This window comes from Ctenocephalides felis, unplaced genomic scaffold (genome assembly GCF_003426905.1).
Source record: "Ctenocephalides felis isolate EL2017-DRISC unplaced genomic scaffold, ASM342690v1 CF-g0.4_SCAFFOLD_00845, whole genome shotgun sequence".
Classification (NCBI taxonomy): Eukaryota; Metazoa; Arthropoda; class Insecta; order Siphonaptera; family Pulicidae; genus Ctenocephalides; species Ctenocephalides felis.
This window is the reverse complement of record NW_020536999.1, coordinates 9,254,548-9,276,208: the sequence shown is the minus strand read 5'-3', so window position 1 is coordinate 9,276,208 and position 21,661 is coordinate 9,254,548. Positions and strand designations below refer to the sequence as shown.

Sequence of the window (21,661 nt, the reverse complement as noted above, 5' to 3'; positions counted from 1 at the left end):
TCTGAAAAAAAACATATAAAGTATTATACATCGTTAGAAAGGTCTCAAAATTCTTAGTTTTTTCCTATATATCGCAACTTTGAATTCCGAACGGTGTGGCCTACAGGCAAGTTGCTATCCATGAACTCCAATTTTTAAGTGAGCCACCCTATACTTACGCCATGTGCCAAAATATTCAGAAACTTTGGAAACAACATAAAAATATACAAAAAATATCATTTTCCATTTTTTTCGTTTACTTCAACTTTAACTCTACTGGAAGTTAATAAGATTTCTATCAAAATTTTCATAAAAATATTTCCATAACTATATATTTCATGTGTCTTTTACCTTTCAGCTTGAGACGGGTCAAAATTTGCGAGTGGTGGGAAATTATGCCCGGTGAGTTTGGCAGACGGAGAGCGCCAAATTGATCATCAGCAGGCGCCGAAAACGGGAAAATTCAAAAAACACCTTCCTATCCCCAAAATTCAACACCCCCAAAAAAAATAGAAACCCTCCGCCATCATGACGGAACGGCTGAGCGTCAGCCCGCGTAATAGCGAGGTGAACGCTCTCGAACAGCGCGGCTACATGATCGGCAAGAAGATCGGACAGGTAATTAGATAATAGATATAGAGTAAAATCGATTAAATTAAGCAAAAAAATTATTAATTATTCCTTTTCCTTTCTATTGGCAAGGGTTCGTACGCTTCCGTCCACCTGGCGGACTACGTCGACTCGACGTCGGGCCCGAAGAAGATGCGCCTCGCCTGCAAGATTTTCGACAAGGAGAAGGCACCGAGAGATTTTTTAGACAAGTTTTTCCCGAGGGAGTTGGAAATTTTGACGAAGATCGAGAATCCGCACATTATACAGGTAGAAATAATAATAATAAACTAATGGTGTATGGCAACGTGCCTTAAGGCAAATTGCTGGAACTTCCCGTACCGTAATTCGAGATATTTTAAACGTTTTCAAATATATTATTACAAATACTGTAACTTTCATTCTTTTTGCCATATTGTTATATCTGAATCAAATCAAATGTAAATCATAAATCATAAATCAATTTATATACAGAACATTAACATCGTAATTTCACTTCGAATTCAATTTAAAAAAAAATAGTTGCCTAATTTACACAAAATTGAAAAAGTGCTCCCGTATAGTCACAGTCTAAACGCACTTGGGTAAACATTTGTACCAGAGTGGCGCTTAGACTGTGCTTAGCCTGGGTAATTTTTTGAATTTTTAATCAAAAATTACAAAAATATTTTATTGAGAATAAAAAATGATGTAATTATTTTATCCTCAAAAGGTATCCTCAAATTGTTTTGTCGATACAAGCAGACAGTTTTTTAGATCATTAGAATCGGACGCTTAGTTCTCTCAAAAACTACCATTTTTTGCACATTTAGCTCTGTATCTTCGAAATGGCGTGACCTGCCTTTGCCAAAAACTAATCACCCCTTCTCCCAATCATTACAAATTGAATGCTTTTTGGATCATTCAAATTCGATACTCCGTTCTCTCAAAACCTCGATTTGTATTTTCTGCATTCTTTGCTCCGTATCTCCGTAACGGCTGGACCTGTCTTTGCCAAGAACTAATCAGCACATCTCCCTATCAATAGAGATCGAATGTTTTTTGAACCATTCAAATCGGTTGATCCGTGAGCCCGAAAACGTGGACGAAAAATTGTATTTATACATACATACACACACACACACACATCCATTTTTTCTGAAGTATGCCAAATTGTTCAGAAACCTTCAAAACGTCGAGAAATGTAAAAAATTTTAATTTTGATTTTCGGCCATTACAATAACTTACCCTACAGAAAGTTAATAGTGGATTTTTTTGCCCTTGGCTGTCTCTTTTTACTTTATTTGGGATAAAAAGAGACAGATAAACAGTTTTAGAAAAATATAAAAAAACATTAGCTGGGAATTTTACTGAACATATTCAATATCTATTAGTTTGAAATGTGCTGTTTGCTGGGATGTAGTTGATTTCACAGTATGCGACCTTCGTACCCCGCCTACCCTGCATTTTATAATTAGTAACGCTTCTCATGCATAACCGAGCCTAAGTAAAAAAGTATGAGAAAGTGTTGTGTTAGGTGAGGGCGACTTGACTAGCGCTTATAGAATTTAAATTATTTTTCTTACATAGCTAGTTCATTTTTATGGTGACAATTTTTAAATTTCAATTCTTATTCGGGAAGTTATTGCGACATAACTTAAGGCAAAATTTCACGTACACTTAAATAAAATAAATTGGCAAATAAATCGATTGTGATAGTAGTTTGAAAACAATTTGGATTAAAATTTTTAATTGTTTCTACTAAATAATTAAACAGCAACTCATTGATTAAATAATGTAGGTAATGTAAGTAAGTAATGTTTGTAAAAATAAAATAGTGGACCTTTTTGCCTCTTGGCTATCCCTTTTTACTCCGCCTTGGGTTAAAAATAAAGAAAGACAGATGAACAATTTTAGAAAAATATTAAAAAGCATTAGATGGGAATTTTATTCAACATAGTTCAATAGTTATTGGCTTGATATGTGCTGTTTGCTGTAATGTGAATTTGGTTGGTTTGATTTTCACAATATAAGTACTGAAATTCAAAATGGACCTTTGTGTCATGTCTACTCTAAATTTTGTATTTTATTTTTTTTTCTTTTTTTAGGTTCACAGCATTCTCCAGCGTGGCCCTCGCGTCTTCATCTTCATGCGTTACGCGGACAACGGTGACCTATTAGATTTCATCAAAAGGAACGGCGTCGTTCCCGAGCCGCAGGCCAAATTATGGTTTCGACAAATGGCCAGCGGACTGCATTATCTACACAGCAAAAATATTGCACATCGCGATCTCAAATGCGAGAATATACTGCTGTCGAGACGTTTCAATGTTAAATTGGCGGACTTTGGATTCGCCAGGTTCTGCATCGACCACGAAGGCAAGGGTAAAAATAATAACATAATTATAATACAATTTTTCTAATTTTTTTATCCTTTACCCAGGTCGCCGTGCCTTGAGTCAGACTTATTGCGGGTCGGCGGCGTACGCGGCTCCTGAGGTCGTAAGCGGTACCCCTTACAATCCGAAGCTGGCTGACGTGTGGTCTTTGGGAATCATATTATTCATTATGCTGAATTCGTCTATGCCTTTTGACGATTCGAATTTAAGGAAGCTGTTGAAGGACCAGATGTCCAGGAATTTTGTATTCAGGTCCAGGGTTAGGGATAGCGTGTCGGCGCTTGCTAAATCATTGGTGAGTAGAAATAGTACTTAAGTACCTTAAGTAGTCTCAATTGAGAGTAAAATGAGATTTTTTAACTTCCCAAAGGAGAAGTTTGTTTTCATCAAAAAATCAGATTCGCTAATTTTATGTTTTCTCGACGTTCCAAGCCATTCGAATTGAAATTAGGAGAAGAGTTCTAAAATTTTCGCCCTTGTTTCAAAATCATAAAATAAACCGTTTGGAATATATCGCCCGGACAGTTGTTGAAATTAAATTGACTATTTTGATAAATCTTTCCATGATTATAACTATCATAGATACTAAAATATTATATGAGCCTATGATAAGATATTAATATTAACTAGTGGGGCGCATGGCATCTAGCCTTAAGGCAAATTGCTGGAACTTCCCGTACCAAAAATTATTATTTTTTTAAAAACGATTAACATCTTTGAAAAAATTTTACTTCGAAAAAATTAGATTTTTAAGAAACTATGAACAAAAATTACTTTTTTTGAAAAAAAAAATATTGAAAAAACATGTTTTCTTTATTTTGAAATATTTTGGAAATTCTGAACTTTTTTTCAAAGCAATCGTACCATTTTAATTGCATAGAGACGAAATATCAAAGCGCGTAACAGCCGCGTCGCCGTCTAACGGATAAACATTGGTACGGAACCCATAGGAATGTAAACAAAATTTATACTTATTGTTAAAATCTCTATAAAACATCTGATAATTTGATGTGCATATGTCTAATGATCATTTTTAACCGCCGAATGGCATTTTTTACTTTTTTTACTAGATCTCCGAAACCGCTAGACTTGTATTAACAAGATGAAGAATTGATCAAATTTTCATGATAGCAGGTTTAGCGGTTTCGGAGATCTAGTAAAAAAAGTAAAAAAAAATGCCATCTGGTCAAAAATGATCATTAGATATATGCACATCAAATTATCAGATATTTTATTGAGATTTTAACAATAAGTATAAATTTTGATTATATTCCTATGGGTTCCGTGCCAATGTTTATCTGTTAGCCGTCGAGGCGGCGCTTATGCGCTTTGACATATCGTTTCTATGCAGTTAAAGTAGTACGATTGCTATAAAAAAAGTTCAGAATTTCGAAAATATGTCAAAATGAAAAAAACACTTTTTTTCAAAAAAAAAAAAAATTTATCAAATTTATAGTTTCTCAAAAATCTAATTTTTTCGAAGTTAAATTTTTTTTTTCAAAATGTTAATCTTAAATAACTGTTTAAAAAAATAATAATTTTTGGTACGGGAAGTTCCAGCAATTTGCCTTAAGGCACGATGCCATGCGGCCCACTAGTGCCGCTTATCCGCTTATATTCTTGTATCGTTCCTGAGAACCGCTCCCCAGTGTTATGTTACGTACTAACAGATGTCTGCGCGTAGCTCACGCACGGCGAGCGACTACCTGCACGTTGTGAAACATAGACCGTTCTCGGTTAGTCGACGATTTTTCGACCGTAGAGCATACTTACCTGGCGTGGGGGCTACCGTGATCACTAAGGCGGTTCCCCCAGGGCGAGGCCCTTCCATTGCACTTCGGTTGGGCTGACCCCTGCGATTGTCCCTAATGTGGATAACTCGGGCGCGTAATTTTTGGTAGTCGGGACTGCGTACGCGCTGTCCCGGTAATAATAAACTGATCATAGAAATCATAAAGAAAGAACCATTAGGTTGTTTCGTATATAGTCCAGTCATTTGGTCGTTTTGCCGGTACAGTACTCCGGAATTTCTGAAAATTGGTAATCTTATAGATTTCGAGGTGCTCTCTTTACGAAAATCAACTTTGCCACCTCAAATTTAAACGGCAAGTTGCCGCCTTATTGGAAAAATGGCGTCAAAAACAGCTTTTTTAAAATATCTCCTTTCTGGCTTATTCTACGATAAAAGTATCTAAGGTAAGGGGCCCAGTTTCTGACCTTTTTAGAGTGACGGTGGAGGTTAAACTATAATAATTAATATAAAACTTAACTTAATGAAGAAAATTATAATTTTATCTATTAGTTTAGGATTTTTAAAATAAAGTAATGTGCATAAAAAAATTATTTGAACTAAATTTATATTTTAAATTGACGTTTTAAAAATTGACATTAAGAGCTCCAGTTTCTGACCCTAAGAATTCTTCGTGTGGCAGTTTCTGACCCTGACCGTAGCCCAATTTCTGACCCTCAAATTTAATCATGATTAGGTTATGAAGTGCTTACTAATTTTAAATAAACTGAAATTATTATTAAAATAAATAAATTAAATATTTATTCTAAAAATATACAGTTTGTTAAAATTTAACGTATAAATAGTTCAAGTCTTGTTATAACATATTACACAAACAAAAAAATTAAAATTAATTATTTAAATTACTTAGACTTTTTTTTATTTTAAGAGCTTTTTGTTTCTTTTTTTCTTCAAGTTTTTCTTTTTTAATTATTTTTTCTGTCTCCTTGATGGCTTTATTTTTGGACCTTTCAGCTTTTTTCAATTCTTTTTCTTCTTCTAATTTTCATTCAATTAATTGTAATTGTATAATTGTATAATAATAAAAATATTAGTAAACTAAAACAGTCATAATTTAAGCGTTGATAAAACTGACATTTTTTTATTAATAATTTTATCACTTAAAAGATGTATTTACAAGATTTAAATACAATCTTTCATTTATACCAATGAATATTAAATGTAAATTTATCACTTTACTACGAAAAATAGTAAAAAAAATATAAGATAACAATAAATATTATTATTTTTACATTTAATGAACAAGTGACTAAAAACATGTGACAGATAACCTAGCTTTTAGAAGGTTAGAATTGCAGGGTCAACAACTGTGACATACACTTAAAATTGAGCCTAGTTATTGACCCTCAAATTTCAGTAATAAAACTAAATTTAATATGTTTTATAAATATTTTAAAATAAATTTTAATTAATTATTGACTTATTTGTATATTTTTAGTTAGATTTTCGTACTTACATCATAATTAGTGCACGAACTCAATTGTCGTAGCTCCTTACATAAACTGTTTAGACTAAAGCTAAAAAATGGCTTCCACAGTCACTTTTGGTTTAAAAATTTTTTTTTATTTAGTTAATATTTTTTATATTTTTTTAATTGACATTAATGAGGCATAGAATAAATTACTGTCAATTAAGAAAAAAATTATTTTCACATTAAACGTATAGTTTTTTAATTAATTCCAAAAAAAGTTGAAAAGGTCAGAAACTGGGCCAGGGTCAATAACTGGGTCTTTTACCTTATGTACGAATTAAACTAGATAAAATTTTCTACAATTCTTTAGAAAACCGTTTTTTTGTAAAATTGACAGTCTGAGAGTACGGCCGCCTCAAAATCTTTGCTGCTCTCGCTGTAGTATCAAATCTCTCCATATATGACAGCACTTTGAACTTGACCACATTCTTTCTAATAAATAAATATTTTCAATGTTAAATTAAGCGAATAAGATCTATCAAGCTACTTACTTCTAGCTACTTTGCCATTGAAGTGTTAAAAAATCAGCAAAAAAACAGAAAAATATTTGAATTATTTTATTTCTAGATCTTATTCTCTTAATTTAACATTGAAAATATTTATTTATTAGAGAGAATGTGGTCAAGTTCAAAGTGCTGTCATATATGGAGATATTTGATACTACTAATTTTTATAATTGAACCCGTTTCCCTAGGACTTTAATGGTTTAGTATGTGCATTGAGACCAAGTACTTTATCGTTATACCAAGTAAATCGTCTAATTTTTATTTTAGATAACGTCAGAAAAACTACTTATTTTCTCAAACTTCGATGAATTTTTAAAATTCAACTACTTGTCGTAAGGCCGTAATATTGCAGTAAGTCCTATAAGACCATGATATATATCGCATAAAAAAGTTCCATAAAAATCGGCTTAAATTTTTTTTTCAACAGTTAATTACAAAAAAACTGCTCGGTAGATTTTCAGCTAAAACTAATCAGCATCAATCCCAACTAATATCTTTCGGACAGTTTTTGATTTTTTAAAATCGACTTGGTAGTATGAGCTTAAATGTGGATCAAAAGTTTAACACTTTTTCCCAAATCACAAAGAAACGGCTCAGCAGATCGTCGCACAAAACTGACAAATGATAGTCCTCATCGAGATACATCAAATGGCATTTAAATTTCTAAAATCGGTTCAGGCGTTTTTGAGAAAATGTCGATGAAAGGTCTAATTTTGACAAATGCGAAAAAACGATACCAATATTTGGAAACTTTGACTAATTTTTAAAGTTAAACCAATTATCGTAGAGCCGTAATATTTTAGTATGATCTAGAAGACTATGGTATCTACCGTCAAAAAAAAAATGAAAATCGTCGAAAAAAAATTTTTTAACACTTTATTACAAGAAAACGGCCCGGCCGATCTTCACCAAAAACTAATCAGCATGATTCTCGAACAATATTTTTCGAACGGTTTTTGAATTTTCAAAATCGATTCAGAATTGCGGGCTAAAACGTGAACGAAAAATTTTTCACTTTTTTGCTATTTATAAAGAAACGTCTCGGCCTATCGTTGCACAAAACTAGCAAACGATAGTCCTCATCGAGACACATCGAGTGGCTTTTAAATTTTTGAAATTAGTCCAGCCGTTTTTGAGAAAACGTCGATTTACGGCAAAAAATCTGTTCACATACACACATACATACTTTTTCCAAATTTGGTCTCATTCGATTCAGAACGGCTTGAAACGTCGAGAGAACATAAAATTAGCGAATCGTATTTTTTGATGAAAACATAAACTTCTCCTTCGGGAAGTTATTTAGGCGATTTACTTGGTATAACGATAGTAGTACTTGGTTTTAATGAACATACCTACCATTAAAGCCCTGCGGAAACTGGTTTAATTATAAAAATTATTGATTTTTGAAAATTTGCTATTAGAAAATACTCCGAGTTAACCTGTTCGTTCAATAATGTCTAATAAATTCACTCGGAATACTTTCAATCACTAATAAATTAATTTCAATTTTATTGATTAAGTCGATTATTTACACATATCGAGAAGTTTATGTAACTTGCCTCAAGGCAAAATACCAATACCAATACCAGACAGACAGACAAAAGTATTTATTTCAATATTTAAAATACATTTTTCAGTATTGCCTTTTGTACATACTTTTTTACCCGTGGGTATTTTATATCACATATATGTTTTTAATATATTTGATGAATATAGTTTACAATATGTATACAATATGATTGTATGTGTGTACTAAAAAGAGAAAAATAAACTTTCTCCCAAAAAAAAATACAGATTCTTTATATATTAATAATTATATGTTTTGTTAACTCCCTTTAAGAGAGAGGAGTCACATAAATAATATGCTCCCTTTTTAGCCGCTATGGGTTGATCAGTATATAGTTTGGCATGGCGTGATTGCCATACCATATTACGTCCCTCGTAAACTGCCCGAGACCCGCGATGTTAGTATTAGGATGATCCCCACATTTTAGATAAAAATTTCTGGTGAGCTTTTTTATATAGTCGAGTATTGTCGGTACGTCAGTCTGTTTATGTATGAATTTTGAAGAGTAGTAGTGTCTAGTCAGTGGGTCCCTTATTTTATTAAGTACTAGTCGTAGTGTCTTATTTTGTAATGTCTGCAGTTTCTGTAATACCAATACCAACTAGTTAAAGTATATTTGATATTGATTGTGTTGACAAGGTACGTCACGTCCTAGAACCGGACATAACACTTCGCCTGACCCTCGACCGAGTGATGTCCCACGAGTGGGTCAGAGTGCGCAAGGACAAGGGCACTTCAGTTTTGGGAAGGATGACGACCTCCGGACAGCCCGTGGTGGGCGCTGCAGGATCCGGCACACCGGCATACGCGGCATTACTTTCTGGGTAAGTCGTAAAAGATTTATTATTAGTCTTATGAAGGGTATGAGCGCATTGCCATACAGAATCGGCCCCATTAAATGGCATTTAAATAATTTATACGCCATTTTATAGGTCTATTTGATAAAAACCGATATACCAATTTTCAACTTTGTACCTCATCTTATGGCCGAGATATCATTGAAAATATGCCAAAGTGGCCCCTTCTTTCAAACTCACTTTTTGGCGTAACCGTAAAAGATACCAAAAAAATTTTTTCGTGATTCTACTCACATTGACTCAGACCACATTTTGTAGAACAATCAATGCCCAAAAATCGTTTATTATTAGCTGAAAAAGACAAAATACTTTTTCAATTGATGTTTTCGTGTAGTGCGTTTAGTTGGACCACTTTCTAATTAGCGTTATTCGAAAGCCTAATGTTTCTTCTTTAAGTACTGCAAATATTGTTCAAAACAATTTGGTGGAACACATTGGAAAATTGAAAAAAACGGTGCCAGTACACCCGCGCGTAACGCTAATAGTACCCTAATAGCACAATAGTAACGCTAATAGCACAGTGGTTTCCAACCTTTTTGTATCTGTGCTTCTCCAGTTTTTAACAGGAAAATTTAGCGCTTCCATAATTTTTCACAAAACAAAGACAAAAAATCACAAGACATCACGTGGAGTTCTACCCCAGGAGTATAGTAAGATAGTAAGATATCACGTGAATTGTCACGGAAATGTTGTAAATTATATCTTGTTTCACTCTATCTAACTGGAAAGGGGTGGTTCCATATGAAATTTTTGAGTTATATGACAAAAACCAAAAAATGTCCCGAATTCTATTCTATTTATTGCTACTAAAGAATGAAATATCGAAATCAAAGTCGTTTTATTCAAAAATTTTATATCGGAGTGTATAAAAGTGTTTCCTAGGAAATGTTGTAAATTTTATCTAGTTTCACTCTATCTAACTGAAAAGGGGTGGTTCCATATGAAATTTTTGAGTTATTTGACAAAAACCAAAAAAAAGTCATGAATTTTCTATTTATTCCTACTAAAGATTGAAATATCGAAATCCAAGTAGTTTTATTCAAAACTTTTATATCACAGTGTATAAAAGTGTTTCCTAGGAAATGTTGTAAATTTTATCTAGTTTCACTCTATCTAACTGAAAAGGGGTGGTTCTATATGAAATTTTTGAGTTATTTAACAAAAACCAAAAAAATGTCCCGATTTTTTTATTTATTGCTAAATAATGAAATGTCAAATTCAAAGTCGTTGTTATTTGTTAAGTATTTGATAAAATTTACTTGTGATATCACGTGTGTTCAATTATTTTTACCTTATTTTTTTTAAAAAAAAACAAACATTTTCAAAAAAAAATAAAAATTTTACAATTTTTTCTGGTAACTAAAAATACACGTAATGTTTGGTGTGGAAAGAGGGGTAATTTTGAATATTACCAAGGGGGAGGAGGGCTCAAAATCTTTCAAAAAAGTCGATCACGTGATTAATGGACGCCCCCTAAGGACTCGCTTTAATTAGATTTTGCGTAAAGATCGGCCAAGCCGTTTCTTTACAATTAGCCACGTTTTAGCCAAAAATTCTGAATCGATTCTGAAAATTCAAAAGAAAGATATTGATTAGGAATCATGCTAAAAGTCAGTTGGGCAGTTTTTCTGTGAAAAAAAAACCTTTTCCACGTTTTTGGAATATACTACGTAGTATGTCCTAAGGGCGCTACCCATATTTTTTTATAATTCAACCACTTTTCGTAGGCCTATAATATTTTAGGATGTTTGTTGTGTTCATCAAAAACTTTATGGCTATATTAATGGAGCAATTCTGACAACGCTATCTTATGCTTGTTTCTTGTTAGAAAAACTGTGAAAATGTCTATTTATTTGCAAGGAAAAATCTTATGATAACAGAATCTTCGATAATGCAGTTATAAGATTCTTTCTTGCTAGTTTATATGTAAAATAAGCCAGATCACACAGCAAATATATAGACTTTTCAGAGTTTTCTTTAACAAGAAACAAGCATAAGATAGCGTTTCCAAGACAACGCTATGTTATGGCAGAATTGACCCATTAATATTGCCATAATGTTTTTCATGAACACAACAAACATGCTACAATATTATAGGCCTACGAAAAGTGGTTGAATTATAAACATTTATGGACTGCTCTCTTGGAACACATATTATGTATGTTCTAAGTGCGTATCTGTACACTATAAGTAATATAATCACAGATATTATAAGTCTGTTTGAATGATATCAATTAGAAATTATTAATTTTGAAACAAACAGTTGTAAAATGTAAACTAAATCTCAATGCTCATTGTTTATGTCGATTATGTATACTTATCAGGAAGATTTTGCAATTCTCCTTAAGGCAAAATGCCACTTACAACTAGTTATTAATTTTTTCAACAGTATTGCGCCACTCAGTTTGAAATCGCTGACTTAAGGACAGAATAAATATAAAGTACTAGAAAACATACTTTTCTATTAATTGAATTAATGAAATATTTTCTTATAAAAATAAATGATTAAGTTTATAAACAATTTTTATTTAAATAGTTTTTATATAAAAATAATAGTTTAAATATTTTATTTTTATTGTATATTTATATGCATACAATCAACATGCATTCATTTAATTTCATAAAATATGATTGAATGATATATTAACAAAAAAAAAACAAAAATAAAAAAAAAGTATTTGTATCAATAATGCTTGTGGTTGATAGTTTATAAACATTTTAAATAAAAATGTTATCGTAGAACTTAACCATGTTAACAAAGCAAAACTGTTACCCCATAACATAATATTTATTATGATTGCAAAATCAAATATTGAAATGAAAATTAAATAGATCAAGCAATTGTTTAAATTCAACCTTTCTATAAAATCAAATATATATATATATATGTATATATATATAAGTATACTATAAACAAAATAAATTAATGGATATTTTAAAAAGTGGCAAGGAATAATGATTGAAACAAATTCAATTATCTTTTATATTTTTTATTTAATATAAGAAAGTACATTATGCTACTGTATCATCTCCCTTTGTTGTTCTCGTGTAGATGAGTTGTGCATGATGCTGTACAACTTGCTTGATGAGACCTGCAAAATAAATCGAGAATTTCAAAACGCCCATTCAAGATGAACTTACAAGGCGACTTTAATAAAAACAAAAGAGAATGAACGTGAAAGAAACTGGATTATAGAAATTAAAGTTATGAAGGAATTAAATTTGGGAAAATTAAATAATTTAGTTAAAAAGTAACTTAATGGAAATTATGCATATCCTTTTCTCTTGTAATATAAAAATCAATGGAAATATAATTTAGTTGATTTGTTTATTGATGTTTTTACCTTTCTCACGTAATTCAATGAGGGCACGTCTGGCCAAAGAGCCACGGATCTTCAGACGTTCGGAAACGACTGAGGGAGTGATTAGCTTGTATTGGGGTACTTCCTTGTACAGTTTGTCATAAGTTTCCTTGTTGAACAAGACCTGATTGTCTAACTTGTCACGTACTTTTCCTTTGGACCACTTCTACAAAAAAACATATAAGAACATGTATAGTAACACAGTAATGCACAATACATAATAAATGATAAATCTTTTGGTTAATCAGACTCATTACATCAGAAACTATCACAGTAGGATATAGCATAAATAATACATCATTTAAGATTAAGTAAATGTAGTTTGTATTGTTGGGGACGTACCTTCTTTTTGGCTTTGCCACCTCCGGAACCCTCTTTCTTCTTTTGGGTCTTTTGTGGCTGTTTAGCCGAAGACTTTGAATCCTTCTTAGGCGGCTGAAATTTAAGGTTAAGGTAAGTAAAACTTCACACAAAATCTATAAATTTACCAAATACGCGAGTAAAATCGAACAAAATTGCATTTATGTATTCAATTGCTGTATAAATCCAATTTTCACAACACATTTTGTATTTAATCAACAAATGACACGACATACCATGTGGTAGTAATTAAATATATAAAAATCAAAAACTAAGTGTAACCAACAATTACTATAGATTAAATATATATAAACATTCTAACGCAACACTAAAATCGTTTTAACAACTTTTAAATATAAATAATTTACTGATTGTAATAAAATAGTAAAGAACTCGACTCACCATTTCGATTGAAAGGAATGAAAAATGGCTGCAGGAAGTTTAGCGTTCCATTTAGGTATTGCCAGATGCGAAAATTTCTTCTTCTTACTAATAACTATAATGCAATTTGAATTAAAGCTTTATTTAAATAATATAATTAGTTTTTTAGTACTTTGTAAATTAAATAGAGTATTAAAAATTTAATTTGTATAAAAGTGTTCAAAAAACAATTTTTAATATAAATTTTTTTCTTCACAGGTATATTACCTGATGCGATTCAAACTTCATGTTTGATTTCTAAAAAACGAAATTTTATTTTAAATAAAATGTTAATAAAAAATGCTATAATTATATAACTATTACTATCACATTATTAATACAGCATTTGATTAAATCTTAAATTTCCAAAATCTATCATTAAATATTTTAGTTTATTTTCTGTGGAATGTAGTGGTTGTGGTTAGTCTTTCATTTTGACAGGCTTCTATCAATTTGACAGATGCCTTTTTAAAAAATCCTCAAACATGCATTTATACTAATTTATATATTCTTATTTAAAATTCTTGTTAAATTTGTTAATTCAGAACAACTGTCTGCATAAACTTTCGTAAGTATACACTTTTTATCATACGGCCGGAATTTTATAGGTTATAAATAAATTATTACACGTATGCAATTCGTAAAGTTATCTAAATGTTTAAATCCACTTTAATCCGACATGAAATAATTTTTTGCTAAATAACAACTCAAACTAATGTTTATGATATATATACTAAATCATATTTGAACTTGCAATATGTACATTTAGTGGAGTGCATTAAATTTGGTTTGGATTTCACAGATAAAATGATTCCATTAACACATAGAGACTCTAGGAGTATAAGTTCTCGTATTAAGGAAAAAATTTCAGGATGGATGAGGCTTATATTTTCAGATAGAAATTCACGTAATCTATTTCTATTTTTGTTGCTGAATTTTTCATTTGCTTTCGTTGAACTGTTGTATGGTGTATGGACAAACAGTCTTGGTAAGTAGAATTTATTACTAACTCATTATAAGTACTTAATAGTAATAAAAAATCCTTTTATTATATTAATTATCTATTAATCAATCTATTATATTACAGGATTAATATCGGATTCGTTTCACATGTTTTTTGATTGCACCGGCTTGTTAGCTGGTCTTGGAGCATCTGTTATTACTAAATGGAGAGCAAATGAAAAATTTTCATACGGTTATGTCCGTGCTGAAGTCTTGGCCGGCTTTGTGAACGGACTGTTTTTATTGTTCATTGCTTTCTTCATTATGTCTGAAGCTGTCGAACGAGCCATAGAACCTCCAGAGGTAAATAATAAATTATAATTAGAAAAATACATTTCAATTTATTATTTTTATATTTACAAATGTTATACATGTTACTTCAAAACTTATTCTAATATTATTATTACAATATCTATTACCTTTTTAGGTGAAACACGACAGGCTCTTTGTTGTATCCGTTTTGGGTTTCATTGTCAATCTAATCGGAATATATGCCTTCCAACATGGCCATGGGCATTCTCATGGCGGTGGTGCATCCCATGGTCACTCTCATGGTGGCCACATAGCAAATGGTGGTGTCAATCATGGACATTCGCATGATCATGAGATTCCAACTGATCTCACGAGTGGTAATTCACAGATTATGAAGGGTGTATTTTTGCATATTCTTGCTGACACTCTGGGATCATTTGGTGTTATTGTATCGGCAGTTTTGATGCAGGTATGTGGTAGAAATATTAAAAGAGAGGTGTGCAATATTTCTTGCTATGGCATGTGCTGATATATATATATATATATATATATATATATATATATATATATATATATATGTATATATATATATATATATATATATATATGTATATATATATATATATATATATATATATATAAAAGAGGATCGCTTAAGTTAGAACACTTATAACTCACGAACGGCTGAATCGATTTAGATGAAAATTGCCAGTGAGGTAGTTTAGAGCCAGGAGAAACATATGAAATACTTTTTATCTCGTTTTCCATTCTAATTCATTATATATCTATATATATAAATATATATAAATATACTAGCTAGCCCGGCCACGCGTTGCTGTGGTTCAGTAATCTATTGGTGGCAGAGAGGTAGTTTAAAGCCAGGAGAAACATATGAAATACTTTTTATCCCGTTTTTCATTCTAATTCAGAATTAATTATTTATAAACTATGCATGTAGTTTATTCGATACTATCAATGATTTCATCCATGACATTTACCTTCAATTGTCAACTGTCATTCGGCGCTTCTGTCATTGAAATTACCCTCTACTACCTCATGTTAAATATAGTGAATGAATATTAGTTCTTGGTTCTATATATATAAGGTGAAGTGAAGTTTAATAATGCCGCGACCAATACGATCAAATCTTTCCCAACAGAGCCGTAATGCAAGAAGAATGCGAAATATTGCAAATGCAAGGACTGAAGAAGAACATTACATACATTTACATTTACATGTACATTTTGTCGAATAACTTATTCCCAGTTATAATTTCCCAGAATTTATTGAAAAATGGTTAGTAATATATGAAGGTACGGGGTTAAAAGTTCCACAACTAAAGTTTCAAAAATCAGTAACAACATTACTTGAAAGTAAAGGGAAAAAGATGTATAACCAGCTATAACCTTGATTTTTATGACTTTGATATTGGGAGATAAACGATAATATTTGAAAATACACAATAAAAGTCCGTTGGTAGATTTTTAGCATTAGTTAAAAATGTAATTATTTTGTAAAATACCTTTAAAATTAAAATAAGACATTAAACCCGTTTGCCATCTGGCCGCTCCAAGTTACCCCGCCTATAGGGTAAGAAGGTCTAAATAACAAATTTTTGAAAGACATAAAAAAAGCACATTTCTACAATGATGAAGTAGCTGGCAGTTTTACTGAACGTAATCAGATAATTGTTCTTTGATATGTATTATTTGTTGAGATATAATTGTTATGGTTTTCACAATATAGTTTATATTTGCTCAAAGTCAAATTGGTCCTTTGTGCCTCGCCCTGCTCTACATATATACTTTTTATTAAATTTACTTTAATTCATCGAATGCCACTTGAAACTTTTCAAAAAGCAGGTCAAAGAAGAAATACTTAATTCATTTTCTATCTCTCCTTGCAAAAATTTGAAAATTTTGTATAAGCTCAATAGTATTATTTACAGAATACAAAATCCAGAATGCAAAAAGAATCTGAAAAACTTGAAACGTAATCAATAAGTCGAAAGACCAAAAAAGACTTGAATTGAATTATACCATGTTTTCTATAGAAAGTGTATAAATCTTCCGGTTTGATTGTATTGACAAAATATAGACAAACTAATGGGGTTTATTGTTTTTATAATACTTCATTGTATATAGCATTCAAACAACACATCATCCTTATACACTTAAAGTATTAAATATTTTTGATTCTCTAGAAATTGTTTTGAATACACCTCACTTAGCAAAACAACGATTGCCGGGTCAGCTAGTATATATATATATATATCAAATATTGTCAATATTAGTTCTTACAAAATTATCAGCCATCACAAATGCCATTATTTAATTAAAATATATAATATAACATATGACAATGAATCAATCGGGAGAGTCCGCGATTGTCGTCGGCAATGTTCGTTCAGACATGTGACATCACATACCCTTCTTTGTTTGAGCACTTATTATGCGCTCGACTAACAGTCCATGTAATATAAGGTAGATGGTTTTATAGCTTCCATTAAGTTCATTCAATCACATTAATCATTTATTCCAATTACAAATTCTCTACAAAAATAAAATTCTAATACAGATGTTCGGCTGGATGAGAGCAGATCCAATTTGCTCAATGTTTATAGCAATCCTGATAGCTCTCAGCGTCTTGCCCCTGATCAAAGAATCAGTCCTAGTCCTGATGCAAAGGCAGCCCTCAGCCCTGGACAATCTCTTGCCCCAATGCTATCAAAAAGTAACTGGCCTAGCCGGTGTGTACTCTGTGCAGGATCCACATTTCTGGACACTGTGTAGTGATGTCTATATAGGTGCAATTAAATTAGAAGTATCGAAAAACGTCGATCCTAAATACGTAGTTAACCACACGCAGATGATTTTTGCTTCTGTGGGCGTCAGGCAGCTTTATGTACAGTTGGATTATACATCGATGTGATATCAGAAGTATTCTTAGGCTGTTTTCTTTTTTATATTTTTATATAGTGAAATTAATATAATGAAAATGGATTCGTGGCTCAAAAACGAGCTCAAAGACAATGTGCTGTGAGTATGATCAAATGTCACAAATGGGAAAAGGACAGCGCTGGTGTGGTGAAGATAAAAGTTAAGTTTTTATATAAATTTTGCAAGATAGCCAGGATGCGTGTAGTTGTAAAATTAATTAGTGTAAAATTTTAAATAATTTTATCTTTATTACATATTATCACATATACCAAGTACTGTAAAGTAATAGACTTTAGTAATAGGATCTCAAAATTTACTTAACCTACAATAATACCCCGCTTAATTCTGGGGTTTCATCAAAGAATTTCTTCATAATTTTCAATATCAAGAACGAGCATAAGAGAGTGTTGTCATGACAATGCTATTTTATGAGCTTTGTTTGAATTACCCATTAAATTATGAACCCTTGTTGTTGCTATACACTAGTACGATTACAATAACATTAAAATTTTATTCATGGAAGTTATTATATTAAACAAACAACTTTGCGTTAATATTTTTTTAAACAAAACACAGTAGAACCCCGTTAAGACCATACGGTTTAAACATGAAGATTTAAAAAAATTTTAATATATAAATTTAAATTTATATCATTCCAAAGTTTTTATTATAGAAATTATAATAACTTATAAAAAAAGCTTGATTATATTTTTCTATTATAATTATTCCTTCATTTGTAATTTTTTGTCCACGATTTTGAATAAATTTGTGCATTAAACACAATTATTTTATTCAACAGGAGTTGTGCAAATCTATTCATTATTCTAGGATTAATATAATTTATTTATAAATAATGTTTTTATTATAGAATTTTAGAATTTGATAAAGGAACAAAAATCGGCTTGAATATATGACAAAGTAGATTTGAATTTGTACTATATATGCCATTTAGGTTATCGATATAATATATCTAGAAAAATTATTAAATATATCATTTAATTAATATATATATATATATATATATATATATATATATATATATTTCAGATGCTGAATGATTTGTAATTAATAACAAAAATGTTTCTTAAGCAGGCATCCATTCAATCATTAAAGTGATATATAATTATGTTTAAAATAATTTGATATAAACTCCATAAATAAACAAGTTTGAACTCTTTCTCAGTTGATAAATACACAAATGATTTAAAAAGCTCAAACTCACTAATAAAATAAACAATAAACAAAGTAATTGCAAAGTTAAATTAAAATAAAATTTAAAAAAAATAGTGATTCAATTGTATTTTAATAAGTAGATGGATGTCTGTTTAAGAATCCTTTTTGTATTTAATTATTTTTATTTTATCGACTTATATTTATTATTTATATAGAAGCCAATTTGTCTAATTGAAAAAATGAATTCATGTTCACAATTCTTTAATTTAAACGTTTCGACACCTTATGTGTGTCGTCATTCAGGAAGAACAAGAAACATTTTTTTACCAAAACTAATTTTTTTTATCGAAATTTTGACCTAAACGATATAAAATAAACTAGTGGTGCATGGCATCGTGCCTTAAGGCAAATTGCTGGAACTTCCCGTACCGCATTTTAAAGTTTTTAAAACTCAAAAATGCAAAAATAGATTATTTTGAGAATTTGGATTTTTTTCGAACAAAATTTTGTAAACTCAATATGAAAAATATCTTTTTTGAGAATTTTCAATTCTTTCGAGCATTTTTGAAAATTAAGAAAAAAATTCAATAATGAAAAACTGGATTTTTAAAATTTTTATTACTGGATCTCCAAAACTGCTGGACCTGCCTTCGCAAAAATTTAATCAACTTTTCATTACGTCATTACAAATTGAATGTTTTTTTGAATCATTCAAATCGGATGCTCCGTTCTCTCAAAAACATAATTTATATTTTCTGCACTCTTTGCTCCGTATCTCCGAAACGGATGAACCTGCCTTTGCCAAAAACTAATCAGCACGTCTCCTTATCAATAGGAATCGAATGATTTTTGAATCTTTTAAATCGGCCCTAAAACGTCGACGAAAAATTGTATACACACACATCGATTTTTGCTGAGGTATGCCAAGATGTTCAGAAACCTTTGAAACGTAAAGATATGCAGAAATTTTCATTTTCGATTTTTTTTTTGCGATTACTATAACTTCCCCTACGGGAAGTTGAAAAATAACTGCTTTAGTTTTGTATTTTGTTCTTCCCAGTATGTATTGTTGAATGATAACACATATAAAGTGTCGAAACGTATAAATAGAAAAATTATAAATATTGAATAAAAATTTATAAATTATAAATAAAAAATACTAATTCTTTTTTCTTGATTCGACAAATTTGGTGCTATATATTTCATATATAAATATGATATGAAGAATGCATGCGTCACATGTTGAACCTGCCTCCAAAAGGAGCACTAATATTAAGTAATGATATACTATGTCTAAAATACTTAATAAATAAAAAATGTTCATTGAAACTTTTGTAATTAAAATTTATTTACATCACACAACCTGGACCTCCCCTGAAAATAGTTTACTTATCACTGCAATATATTTTTTTTAAATAAAACAAGTACTCTTATAAAATGCATTTATTTTATTTTATTTTAATATATAATTATGAAAAATAAACATGGTTAACTCATATCAGTTATTGATAATATTTCGACAGCAAAAGTTTCGTCCAAAAAATTGGTTAAACACATAATATAACAATATGGAAGTTTATTAATTATTAATTATTAATTATAATTAATCTCATTGTTCCAAATAAATCAAAAATTAATTACATAATTAGATATGGATGATCACAAATATCGCGCACGCAAAAACAATTCAGTCGTTAGATTTGTTTGGAACAATAGTAATAAAATACATAATTTTTATTATAACTACAAATTGCTCAATATATATAGTATGTATATATTATATAAAGCCCGATTTTTTTTAAATTTTAGAATTGCTTACGATATTATTTTTGATTATAAAAAATATTTATTATTATTATTATATTCTTATTGGCAATATCAATCTTTTCACAGAATGTATACAATATCAAAGTGTGTGTGTCTCGATAACCACAAATTAAGCTTTGATTGAAATCGGTTCTAATTAATACTAATTATTACACATTCGAACTAAAGAATAAAATAAAGTATTTTTTTATATACAGTAATACCCCGTTGTAAAAGTGCGCCAACAATTTTTATTTCAACACGGGGATTCCCCAAAATATGGGTAATAAAAAAGTGGAAAATGTCCAAGAAATAGTTCAAGAAACAGCTTTTATTAGTTTAGTGTGAAGTAATTAATTAAAAAGAGAAAAAAATGTTGATTGTGGTGATTGAGGTGATTTCGAAGAAGAGCAAGCAAGTAAAACTTTCAATGGTCCTATAGTAGGTCTTTTTGACCACGACCGAAAATATGCACCAATTTGGTGAAAATGATTCCATATTTCGACAGAAATTTAAAAGCAAATAAATTGAGGTGTAACAGATGCTTCAAGAACGCAAACTACATTAAATGCATTTTTAACAAAAAGGCAAAAATTTTAAACCACAGAACAGACTGAACGACTTGACTAAATTAGAATTTTATTTGTTTTTATGTTATTTTTATTATTGTCTGCAATAAAATAAGCACAATTATTAAAAATCTAATGCATTATCAATGTTCTGTTACCCCGTTTAGCGCTGTTTCGCTTTACGCTCTTTTTTGATGAAGAAAACCAACGCGTTAAATTAATCAGGGTATTACTGTACAAAAAAACAAATTATTTATTTATATATTCTTAATAATGAAATAAAATAAGGCAGTTTTCTAATAGGTTTTCCAAATAGTACCCCGTTAAGACGATTATGTTTTATTCCATCTCCCGCATAATACGAAGATTTAGGTCAGACCATAGACATATTTTTATACATTTCTTAACGCTTAATACGATTTGTCATCACGTTTATTAAACCTAATCGAAAAGTACTGACCATCGAACAAAAAATTGAAATATTAGGTTGTCAAATATCTCCCTTCCGCTTTTTTGCTCTTGGTTTATAATACAAAAAGGCGGAAGGGAGATATTTGACAACCTTATATTATATGCTGGTGATCTTCCCTTAACAGTTTCA

The 21,661-nt window shown here is 30.4% G+C and overlaps 3 protein-coding genes and 1 non-coding gene across 5 annotated transcripts; 3 read left to right on the top strand and 1 right to left on the bottom strand.

The window, feature by feature from the left end:
• Nucleotides 1–507: 507 nt before the first annotated feature.
• On the top strand, nt 508–9,148 carry LOC113372733 (testis-specific serine/threonine-protein kinase 1-like). The gene is made up of 5 exons (XM_026613082.1): nt 508–597; nt 682–858; nt 2,676–2,946; nt 3,011–3,261; nt 8,960–9,148. Exons 1-5 carry the CDS (start codon nt 508–510, stop codon nt 9,146–9,148), a joined length of 978 nt encoding a protein of 325 aa, XP_026468867.1.
• Nucleotides 4,732–4,893, top strand: LOC113364430. The gene has a single exon (XR_003366131.1). It is a non-coding gene; the product is annotated as a U1 spliceosomal RNA (small nuclear RNA).
• Nucleotides 9,149–12,151: 3,003 nt separating the features above from the next.
• LOC113363818 (40S ribosomal protein S25) lies at nt 12,152–13,321 on the bottom strand. 2 transcript variants are annotated; one of them, XM_026606301.1, is made up of 4 exons: nt 13,302–13,321; nt 12,882–12,974; nt 12,522–12,705; nt 12,152–12,269 (listed from the first exon to the last, which is right to left on the bottom strand). In XM_026606301.1, the coding sequence occupies exons 1-4, from the start codon at nt 13,302–13,304 to the stop codon at nt 12,190–12,192; spliced, it is 360 nt and encodes a 119-aa protein (XP_026462086.1). In that variant the 5' UTR covers nt 13,305–13,321; the 3' UTR covers nt 12,152–12,189. The 2 variants fall into 2 exon arrangements, with proteins under 2 accessions (XP_026462086.1, XP_026462085.1); XM_026606300.1 differs by lacking the exon at nt 13,302–13,321 and adding an exon at nt 13,136–13,289.
• Nucleotides 13,322–13,758: 437 nt separating this feature from the next.
• On the top strand, nt 13,759–18,090 carry LOC113363799 (zinc transporter 7-like). The gene is made up of 5 exons (XM_026606281.1): nt 13,759–13,887; nt 14,122–14,307; nt 14,407–14,624; nt 14,749–15,042; nt 17,151–18,090. Exons 2-5 carry the CDS (start codon nt 14,127–14,129, stop codon nt 17,502–17,504), a joined length of 1,047 nt encoding a protein of 348 aa, XP_026462066.1. The 5' UTR covers nt 13,759–13,887; nt 14,122–14,126; the 3' UTR covers nt 17,505–18,090.
• The last annotated feature ends 3,571 nt before the right edge of the window (nt 18,091–21,661 follow it).

Excerpts from the sequence above, each read along its gene's own strand:
- LOC113363799 (XM_026606281.1), top strand. The coding sequence starts at position 14,127 with ATGATTCCATTAACACATAGAGACTCTAGGAGTATAAGTTCTCGTATT. Across the intron at positions 14,308-14,406 it reads TGTATGGACAAACAGTCTTG|GATTAATATCGGATTCGTTT; the intron begins GTAAGTAGAATT and ends ATTATATTACAG. Across the intron at positions 14,625-14,748 it reads GAGCCATAGAACCTCCAGAG|GTGAAACACGACAGGCTCTT; the intron begins GTAAATAATAAA and ends TTACCTTTTTAG.
- LOC113372733 (XM_026613082.1), top strand. The coding sequence starts at position 508 with ATGACGGAACGGCTGAGCGTCAGCCCGCGTAATAGCGAGGTGAACGCT. Across the intron at positions 598-681 it reads TCGGCAAGAAGATCGGACAG|GGTTCGTACGCTTCCGTCCA; the intron begins GTAATTAGATAA and ends TCTATTGGCAAG. Across the intron at positions 3,262-8,959 it reads CGGCGCTTGCTAAATCATTG|GTACGTCACGTCCTAGAACC; the intron begins GTGAGTAGAAAT and ends TGTGTTGACAAG.
- LOC113363818 (XM_026606301.1), bottom strand. Across the intron at positions 12,706-12,881 it reads GTGGCAAAGCCAAAAAGAAG|AAGTGGTCCAAAGGAAAAGT; the intron begins GTACGTCCCCAA and ends GTTTTTTTGTAG. Across the intron at positions 12,270-12,521 it reads CATTGAATTACGTGAGAAAG|GTCTCATCAAGCAAGTTGTA; the intron begins GTAAAAACATCA and ends TTTATTTTGCAG.